General features: G+C 30.6%; 2 protein-coding genes across 2 annotated transcripts; both read right to left on the bottom strand.

Annotated features, from left to right (window-relative positions):
* Window positions 1-639: 639 nt before the first annotated feature.
* LOC106383843 lies at window positions 640-2,249 on the bottom strand. The gene has a single exon (XM_048752389.1). The coding sequence runs from the start codon at window positions 1,142-1,144 to the stop codon at window positions 797-799; it is 348 nt and encodes a 115-aa protein (XP_048608346.1). The 5' UTR covers window positions 1,145-2,249; the 3' UTR covers window positions 640-796.
* Window positions 2,250-9,161: 6,912 nt separating this feature from the next.
* Window positions 9,162-10,774, bottom strand: BNAC03G16100D (probable pterin-4-alpha-carbinolamine dehydratase, chloroplastic). Its single transcript, XM_013827856.2, has 3 exons — window positions 10,357-10,774; window positions 9,530-9,725; window positions 9,162-9,408 (listed from the first exon to the last, which is right to left on the bottom strand). Exons 1-3 carry the CDS (start codon window positions 10,714-10,716, stop codon window positions 9,317-9,319), a joined length of 648 nt encoding a protein of 215 aa, XP_013683310.1. The 5' UTR covers window positions 10,717-10,774; the 3' UTR covers window positions 9,162-9,316.
* Between the last annotated feature and the right edge of the window lie 49 nt (window positions 10,775-10,823).

Below are 10,823 nucleotides of genomic sequence, written 5' to 3'. Positions count from 1 at the left end.
GTGAACCTTTAGGTTCACCAACCAATAGAAAATTATTATTTTAAATCTAATATCTTTTAATTAAGGAAACCAAATAACTTGGCAAATTATATTATTTTTTCAAAATAAAATTTAAAAATAAATAAAAATAATATATAAAAAACAAATTCAAAAAAAAAAAAATGTTGTCAACAAAACACTAAACCCTAAACTCTAATACTAAACCCTAAACTCAAATCCTAAACCCTAAATCCTTGGGTAAACCCTAAATCCTTGGGTAAACCCCTAAACCCTTGGAAAAACACTAAACATGTTGTCAACAAAACACTAAACCCTAAACTCTAATCCTAAACCCTAAACCCTTGGGAAAACCTTAAACCCTTGGGTAAACCCTAAACCCTTGGGTAAACCCTAAACCCTTAGGTAAACCCTAAACCCTTGGAAAAACACTAAACATTTGGATAAATTCTAAATTATAAATCTTAAACACTAAACTCTAAATCTTAAAAATAAATATTTTTTTTAAATAATTTTTTTAAGAACTATTGTTATTTTTATTTATTTAATTTTTTATTTTTTATTTTAAAAGCATAATATAATTTGGCAAGTTATTTTGTTTCTTTAATTAAAAGATACTAGATCTAAAATGACAACTTTCTATTGGTTGGTGAACCTAAAGGTTCACCCTAGGGGGTGAACCCAAGAAAAAGTCAATGCTTAAGGACTGAGTAATTCGTTCAATAAAGCATAGGAAATGCAACAGTATAATTATTAGATCACTGTCTTTCCTTTTCGTAATTTATCTTTCACGTTAATCTTACAGCGTCGTTGGAGGACCGGCAGCACGCGAGCATTGTTCCTTTAGCATAGGAGGGAAAAACGGTTTGAATGGAAGATTTTTTGTGCAGTTGGCTTCAGCATCTAAAAAAGCTTTACAACAAGCAGGACCTATGCTACCGAATTTACCGGTCATAATGGATTGTCTGATCTCTGCAAAACAGCCTGGTATATCCATCAGTGTTGACCAACATTGGCTCATACCAGGCATTCCTGGCATACTACCTGGACTTGGTTGAAATGGAAACGGAAATGGAAACTGAGCATTAGCAGAGGATGCAATGCATATCGTCACCAGGAGAAGAAGGTGCACATTCTTAATCGACATGAATATATTTGGGATCACGCAACAAGACTAAGAAAAGACTATGATGTCTAAGATATGATAATCTGTAAGTTGATTCTTGTTTAATTTGATGATACTAAGTAATGCAATGTGTTCCAATTTATAAGAAAAAATGGTGAAGGGCTTCTAAACATAAGCGTGCAAACTTATGAGTTATGATAAAGATTTCTTACCACATTTGCGTGGTCAATAGTATATATTTTCTTTCCTATTATTATTATATCAAATATTATATGTGGTTAATAGTAATATTGTCTCTTTCCTATTATTGTTGTATCAATATTGTAGTATATCTTTCCTATTATTATCGTATCAATATTGTATGTGGTCAATAGTATATGATATCTTTCCTATTATTATTGTATCAATGTTATCTAGAACTAAGTTTCAAAAAAAAACAATGTTATCTAGAACTAAAAATCAGAAATAACTATAACTAAGTTTTACATTAATTGTATTTTTAATATTTTGAGTAAAAACTGGATTTAATTCTAATACTAAAATTGATAAAATTATAAATATAATACTAATCTGAAAAATCTCTAGAAATTAATAAAAAGCCAATTGATACAAATTCAATCTATAAAAAACAGTTACAATTACTCAAGATAAAAATGAATACTGTTGACTTCATCAAATCTACGGAAGTGGTCAAATGTTTGAAATTATAATTAATTGTTTCATACTCCATTTTTCCTATAAATTGGACGAGACAATCAATTATTTACTTTCATAAAAAGCTATCTTAAGATAACCATATATTGAATTTCTTAAGCCTTCTCTTGTCGCATAATTCCCTTCCCCATATCATGTCTACGATGAGTGTGTTTTTTCTCTTATCCGTTATATGCTTTGCAAATTCTGTGAATGCTCAATTACCTCCGTTTTGGGCCTATCGTGACCCAATGTTTATCAACATTGAAAAATATCCCAGGATGTTTCGAAGGGATCACACTCAGTGTCTCAGTCTATATTGACTGGTAAAATTGGTATGATACCTCCTAGTTGTTGTAAAGTTTTTTTGGCAGCTGTACCTAACTGTATACCAAAACTTCCTGTCAATCGTTTCCCTGCGTTAGTGCAGCAATGCTCCCATAATGTTTAACATTACTAGTAATAATCTGCGCCTTACGCGGAATGTGATTATTAGTTTCGTTATTTTTTAATAAGGAGACATTAATCTGTTTAATCTAGACATCAGTTCGGTTTTAAGTTGTTTTTTGGTTTTTAATCTCCTAAAATATAACTATCATTTAAAATCAATATTTATTTGATTTGTTCGGTTAAAATGTTTGATATTTTTGGATTTTTTTTCCTGTGATAATCAAAAATTACTATTATTTTTTTGTTTCATGTTATGAATCTTAGATAGTCGTGATGTCGAACCAATGGTTTCATATTATAGTTTCCAAACAGGTAATAGTTAAAAAAAGAAAAGAAAATTATTAAGACAAATCATTTTACTACAATTTGGTCGATAGTGAAAAAAGCATTAAGAAAAAGAATATTTTAACTTCCAAAAAAATTAAATATTTCAGTTGTGGTAAATACTTAGTTATAAGGTGTTCACGTCAATGTGCACATGTATGTGTATGTAAAAGTATATAAAGATGGTTGATAAATATATAAAGATACTGGTAATTATTATTAAATGACATTTTTTCAAAATAATACATGAAAAATAAATTTCTTAAAATGAAATTATTTAAAAACAAAAATATTGTAAAATTTATATAAACTATAATATATAACTTATATATAATTCTTTAAATATATGTATATATATATATGCATATAACATATCAAATTGGATACTCGTTCCTATAAATATTGATATTTGTGATTTGTTTTTTTTACGGATATTGCATTTTAATATTTGATTTGCTTCGTAGAGTAACAGATATCCAGATTTTTCAGGTTCGAATAAAAACGGATAACGAATCAAATCAAAAATTTATGAATAATTTGTCCAGCTCTATTCGTAAAATTAAAAATAACGTAAAGAGGAGCCATGCATGTGAGTTTATATTAAAAAAACGTAAAGTACATAATGTGAACATATTATGTAGAGTTTGGCTGAGAAGCTCTCTACATGTACACGTGACATGTGTCCATTTTAGTGTGAACACATTTATTACAATCCTTCTACACGTGACATGTGTCCAGTTTAGTGTGAACGCATTTATTACAATGCTTCTCCTTTAATATATAAGGGATATTTAAAAAAATGATGTAAAATTATATTTTATAAATAAAGGTTAAATCTCATAATATTCAAGAACAAAATGAAGATCTGAAAATTCTAATGTTCCTTTCTTAGTAGGGGTTATTGGTTGTTGTATTTTAATGGATTTGAAAATCAGAACTAAATCTAGTGTTATTGGTTCTATGATTTTCAAATCTGTATTAAAATCATGTGTTATTGATTTAATGATTCATAAATTCTATATCAAATCAAGTGTTATTCAACCGTACGGATTTACTAATATATTTGATTTAATAATGGATTTGAATGGATTTGTTTGGATTTTTTAGTTAAAAATACAAAGACTCAAATCCGAGGAAAAACCTCCGGATTTACATATTTTACTTGGATTTATAAATACTATATGGATTTCTAAATCAATCAAAATATATAAACCAATAACACCTCCTTATATTTCAGTCTCATCTAAATCAAACTTACGTTGTTAGACTTGTAAGCACTGATGGAAAACAGTTCTATATCATTTGATAACACAGAATTTGGAAATAGAGAAACATGAACAAAATCAATCCGTATGAAAAGTTAATATTGTAATGGTATCGGAGTTCCATCTATATGTACCACTTTGATGGTGTTCCAAAAAGAAAAAAAGTGTTCCCAAAAAAAAAATGTACCACTTTGATGAATGATTCAGAACGTGGTAATAATAATGACAAAAACATGATGAAAAATTTACTCTGAGAGACACTTTCTCATTTTACAATTATACCAATAGACACAATACACTTGAGACACACTTTTCTATTGCTGAATGACCTTATCACCCTTAGACTAGAATATACTTCACTTTTTCGTTCATCTTCTCCTCTAACTCCCGACATATTCATCCTCTCTCCTAACTAAATTAAACTTTCCCAAATGTTCAAACCCTAAACAAAATCAAGAAAGGATTGATGGGTATGATGAGACCAAAGCTTATAATGAAATCAATTTGTTCATGTAGTTATGGCTAAATTAAAAGAGAGCAAAAATTCAGAAAAGCCCAGAAAACAGAGAGCGAGACAACTCCATAGAATGATAATTACCCGATCTACTTCATCTCCCTCAACATCGTCGTGAATGATTCCGGCTAGAAAATTGTCGGAGAAGACAAGAGAGTCGGCGAAAGACAAAACGAGTCAGCTCCTCCTCCTCGCACGCCAATAAGCCACACCATCTTGTGAAAGTGCGGGGATTCGAGCTCGGTGAAGCTGCGGTAGTTGATCTCGTCATGGATGAGCTTTCCATGCTCCGATGCTGTGGTTCGAGCTCCTCGTCGTGCTTAGCTGCGGTGGTTTGAGCTCTTCGTCGTGCTTAGACTCCACCACTAGATCTGCCGTCCAAGTCGCCTCCTCGCCATCCTCGCCATCCTCGATCATCTCAGCGAAGTCTCGTTCATCATCTCAGTGAAACTGCAGTGGTTGGATCTCGGAGTCGCCATTGAAGAAAGCTCGATTGCATCTGCAATCAAGAATCATGCATTTGCACATTTGGTCCTTGTATTTATGTAAGTATTTGAGTTTGTCCCCAAACTTTTCAAATTTTCAGATTTCTCTTTGAATTAGTCCAAAACTTTATAATTATACACTCTAGCCTTCTTTTGTGTTTCTCACGTACAAAAAATGCAAAATTAATGTATTTCTTGTCCATATGTTTTATGTATTGTATAATTTTAAAGTTTTAATATTAAAGATCTACCAATCTTTAACTAATTAAATAATTTATGAAGTTTTGATATTGTACGAATTTGTTTTAATTAATTAAATTAATTAAATAATTGTTTTGTGGAATGTGTACGAAGAAAATGTGGATATGAATTTTGTTGATTCAGGAAATGTGGATGAAAGAGTTGTGTACAGTATCAAATTGAAAATATATCAAAATTTATAATATAATATATGTACAAAAAAAAATTTAAATTTTTTTTGTATCAATATACATATTCTTTATACTTTAATATATTATTAATCATTGTAAATTATAATTTATTGGTCTTGTGTTTTGTGGACACCGAAAATGTGGATAAATATTTTGCCGTTCAAAAATATGTGGATGTGAGAATTGTGTACATTGTAATTGTGTCGAATCTTACATTTTTAACGTCCACACTTCTATCTTTTATGTCTATGCCTACTTTCACAAATAGCCATCCCACAAACATCTATGGACAGTCATACAAACATGTTCATATATTTTTCTTTTGCACCTTTTCCATCAGTGTTCAAATTTTTTACATCCACATTGTATGGTGCATGTCCACATATTTTTATATAAATATTCAAATATTAAAAAATATATCAAAAGTGGATGTTGTAATATAAAGAAAAAAGTTTATAATTTAATGTAATAAATATAAAAAATTATATATTAACCCACAAACTTAAATGTCTTGTAGGATTGATAAAAGAAATATGTCTCAAAAAAACTCATTTAAAGCACAACAAAGTACAACAGATTAGATTCCCGGCGAACACTTCCTCTTTGCAATAAGGGTACAATTGTCCAAATAATAAGTTGGTCCCACCAAAATGTGTCTTACATGTGAGAAGTGTCTCTCACTGTAAAAGAAAGACAAAAAGCATCTTATGATGTAATCAACTCAAACACGATTTCGTATACGCCCAGTTTATTTTACAATTTCATTGACTGTGTTGTTATAGTGGACAGATCTTTATGATAAATTTGGAGTATGTTGATAAAATTTCTTGACGTAAATTTATCTATTGCAATGGCCCCCAGTAGAGTTTTTATTGTTATATATAACGAAACTATGTGTTTATTATTTAGCAAAAAAAAAAAACTATGTGTTTATTAACGTAACACATAAAATCGATGGATTTACTAGTGCTGGTCTTTGAACTCACATGAATACATAAGAGCCCACGGAAATTATTATAAAACTATACAATATGTAGTTTTATAAGTGTATGATGAATTTATTATTTAAAGTTATACCAATAGCTAATATAACATTTTTTTAGAGAAATTAAGCTGGACTAACATATTCTGAAATCAATTCTAATTATGTCACCTCAATAAAATCGAGATGTAATAAAATAACACATTAGCAAGCTGTAATCGTAAATATTACAAAATATAAGATTACTATTTTTTAAATGATTCTCAATTAATATAGGTCAATTCTTCTAAATATGCAATTTTTAAGTTTTTATCACAAAAATAGACTCTAACGAAGAAAAAGACCAAAATGTTTCATTTAACAGGTAAAAAGACTTTAATACCCTAGATATATAAATACAAATAAATAAAAAAAAATTTATAGTTTCAGATTATATATTTTTAAATTTAAATTTTTTTATAAATTTTCTTTTTTTGAAATTTTCTTTTTGTAATTCGAAATACTTTTTGAAACTATTTAAAAAAAAATTATTTTCAAATTTTTTATTTTTTATTTTATAAAAATTTAAAATTTAATCTCAAATCTCTACCCCTTAATTCTAAACCTAAGGTTTGGATTAGTTAACCCTAGGAGTATAAGTGTATATTTACATTTTTAATGAAACATTTTGGTCATTTTGATTTTTATAGTCTATATTTGTGACAAAAGCTTTTTTAGTGATATCTTAAGGTATTTCATATTAATATATTAGAGATACCATATATATCTTCATAAATTAATATATATATATATATATATATATAACGGGACATATATATATAACCAAGTGTTTTCCTGCACCATGTGCAGTAATGAATTTTTTTTAATCTAACTTATATTTAAAAATGAATTTTATTAAATATTATAGATTTTACTATTTTCTTACTAATATTTAATATATGTTTCATATATATTAAATCAATTTGTATAAAACAAATAAAAATGATATAAAATTGTATAATTATAAAAAATTTAGCCCAAACATATTTATAAAATTTGTAGGTATATTAAAAAACTAATGATCTTACGATTAGATATTTAAATTTTTAAAAAATTGTAGAAATTTTTGAAAGCTTTAGTAATACAAATTTTATAATTATACAAAAATAATAATATTTCAAAATTTGAAATGTTATATGAATATATTTATTTTATAGATGATGTATGAGCTATTACCATATTTAAAAACAGTTTACCAAAAAGAAATATCAATATTAAATGTAATATATGAATTATTATCATATTCTAATAAGTTTGTCAAAAATATAAATCAACATTAAATGAAATTATCTATGTCATATTTTTCCGGAAGCCATGTCATCAATTTCAGTAGCCATGTCACATTTGTTTTGTGAAATTGATTGTACAGAGCACATGTGGCAAAATCACTTCGCACATATAGTCCAGGGTATATATACATAATGTATCAATATTGTATGTGGTCAATAGTTTATTCCCGTTTGTCAGGAACCCAATTATTCTTCGGTTTGTCATTATGTAATCTGGTTTGACTGACCATACGATAGAAAGAAAGAACCAGACGAAACAGCTCCATAACCAAACTTAGGCCATGATTAACCTTGGTTTCTTAGTCGGAGTTCTTAACTCATGATTTGACATTTTTTTTACACTTTTCGGCTAAAAGACAATTTTTATATCTCCTATTTAAGAGACGGTTCTTAACTTTTCTTAATTAAAATCTAAGAAAAACTTAGAATCGTCTCTTAGCCGAAGTTAAAAATTCCAGTTAACAGACTGGAGTTAATCATAGTTTTAGTCACAGACGGTACCGGCTCTAGATGTGTGCAAGGCGTGCAAATGCAGAGGGCCCTACACTTTTGGTCAACATTTCTTTACTTTTTAGGACTTTAAATTTTTAGTCTTTACATTTTGGTCAACATTTATTTACTCTCTAGAGCTCTAAATTTTTAGTCTTTACATTTTTAATCGACATTTCTTTATTTTTAGGCCCTAAATTTTTAGGTTTTACATGGGTTTAAGTTTCAAATTTATGTTCACTAATTTAGAAAAAGATAGCATAGGACCAACAAATTTTTGAGCCGGCCCTGGTCATAGGCTCATAGCATGTTTGAACCAGACTCCTTTCTACGAGTCTTTTGTTTCTTGTGTTGCTCAAATAATGTCCTCTGTGTTGTGAACTTCTAATTAAATTCTCCAGTGAGAAGGGCCACAGAGAAATGCCATCCTCCAATTTTCTGTTTCTGATGGTTACTCTACTTATAGTTATATCTTACCTTCTATGTGATTTAAGACCTCAATCATGTGTCTCCTCCGACGATGTGTATCCGTCACCTTCTCTATTGTCACTTGTTCTATAAAATCCATGTCTATATAATCTCTTGGCATCTGATTTCATGAAGCCTCCCCCCAATGAAGACCAACCATCAAACTAGAAAGCCGTTGAAAACAGCCATTCCGAGTTTTAACTCAATGGTAACTTTTAAATATCACTCTATAGTCTATACCTGAGTAACTTCCTCCACACCCATGACCCAACTTGAGTTTCCCTCAATGTCCAAAAGGACCTTCCTCTGATTAACATTCTATAAATACAGGCGACCCAATGAGATGGTTGGTGAGAGATGATCCTCCATATTAGTTTTAACTTTTAACTAAGCAACTAGTTTTCTTTTTAAATATTTAATCAATTGAATTCCCAACCCCCTTCTGACATTGGATACCATATATCTCACTCCAAGTGATCCTCCATATTGTCTCCTCTATAAATATTTTCCAGCCATCTGCATGAACAAATCTCAGAGACATTTCCCAACATAGAATCGATGAATAAACATCACTTATCCATTTGTCTTATGAATCACATGATCGTAGTATTTTGTGCTAAAATGATTTCCAATATGATGATGAATAATACATAGTTTCTATATAATAACTTAACATAAAGACCAACGAATACATCACTTATATTATATTGTTATCATACAAAAATGTCACAAATATGAGATAAGTAATGAAAAATCCACGTTTGTTATGCCCAGACTCTTTTCCTTGAGGAAAGATCAGAAGTCTTGATATCATCTATCTTTGCCGCCATTATGAAATCGTTCATGCTCAGCCCACCTGCATTGTTCATCAAATAAACCCAACAGCAAATTAACCGTTTTGAGAAACCTTATACTGAAAAAAAAAAAACTCAAAACGAACGAGAACGTGTGTCTGTTTTTTTTTTGTGTTGACATACCAATGGAAGAGGTAGATAGTTCAGCTCTAACTTGGGTAGGACTTTCCAAATGGAGAGAAGGGTAATGACCAGAAGCGTCAGCCACCTTATGGATCCTGTTTATGAGTTCAACGCCGCACCCAAAATCCCTCACCTTCCACATGCATCTTATTTTCAGACCGCCCGCTTCATCCTCCACTATACTCCATCCCAAAACCTGAAACGTTTTACATAATAAGCATATAAGATACATCATTAGAGTGGTCACAGTGGATCAAAATCAAGTTATGAACACAATGCTCGTCATTTGTGCAAAACAAACATTCATTTGATTGTTAAAAAAACTATGATTCACAATAGTTTAAGATTGAATATAAATAGTTAGCTATACGAAATTTCATGGGTTCCATTAAAATGCCAACCGGGAAAAACTAAAAGAGCAAAACCATAATCCTTACAAACACAGATTAACTATTATTAATATTTAATAAATAATTCGTAACATGCCCATATGATTTATAAATCTTTTTTGGGCTCATCTAATATTAGGTCAAAATTGTCCGTTTGAGATTTGTCACTGTGAAATGTCATGGTTTTAATTTCATAATCTCATCTGTAATTAGCTATTTACGATAGAATATACTTTCATTTGAAGTCCATAATCATGATAATGATAGAGCTTCGTGTAGAGACTATAGATTATAGATACTAAGCTTTTAAGTGGCGAAGGTTTCAAGTTTAGTCATTAATCAATTGAATCTTCACAACACATTTTGACCAACCGATGAACTTAGAAAATCAACACTCGAACATTTTGAGATGTTAAATATATATGTGAGAAAATTAACCTTATGGAGGAGCGTTTTGGCCTCATCGGGGGATAAAGGAGCCTGAGAAGGCGAAACAGGGGAGCATTCGAGCTGCGAGAGGGAGAGAACAGAGGCATTAGGAATCAGAATCTTGTGCTCTGTGCTTTGGGGTCCCAACACCTTATCTCCGAACTGGCTCGCTATCTCCGCCGGGTACGGGTCACGAGCTCCGAAGTCCCCGAGAAAATCCTGCGCCAGATTGTTCCGGGCTACCGTTAACCCGCCCAGTTTACGCTGGGTCGGTGAGAAACCGAAGAACTGAACAGTGGTGCAAGGAGGAAGCTGACGGAGGAATGAGACGGAGATATGACACGGCGGAGATGACGTGGTAGTAGCCATCGTGAGACTGTTTTGCTCTGTCTGGAGAAAAGATAAGAGTTTCAGAATCGAGTTTCAGACCAGTCGTTGAGTTTAAAAGGGTGAGGTATCACAAATGGGACCCACCT

This window comes from Brassica napus, chromosome C3, assembly GCF_020379485.1.
Source record: "Brassica napus cultivar Da-Ae chromosome C3, Da-Ae, whole genome shotgun sequence".
Classification (NCBI taxonomy): domain Eukaryota; kingdom Viridiplantae; phylum Streptophyta; class Magnoliopsida; order Brassicales; family Brassicaceae; genus Brassica; species Brassica napus.
Note: the sequence above shows the minus strand (reverse complement) of the source record. Positions and strands in the feature narration are given on the sequence as shown.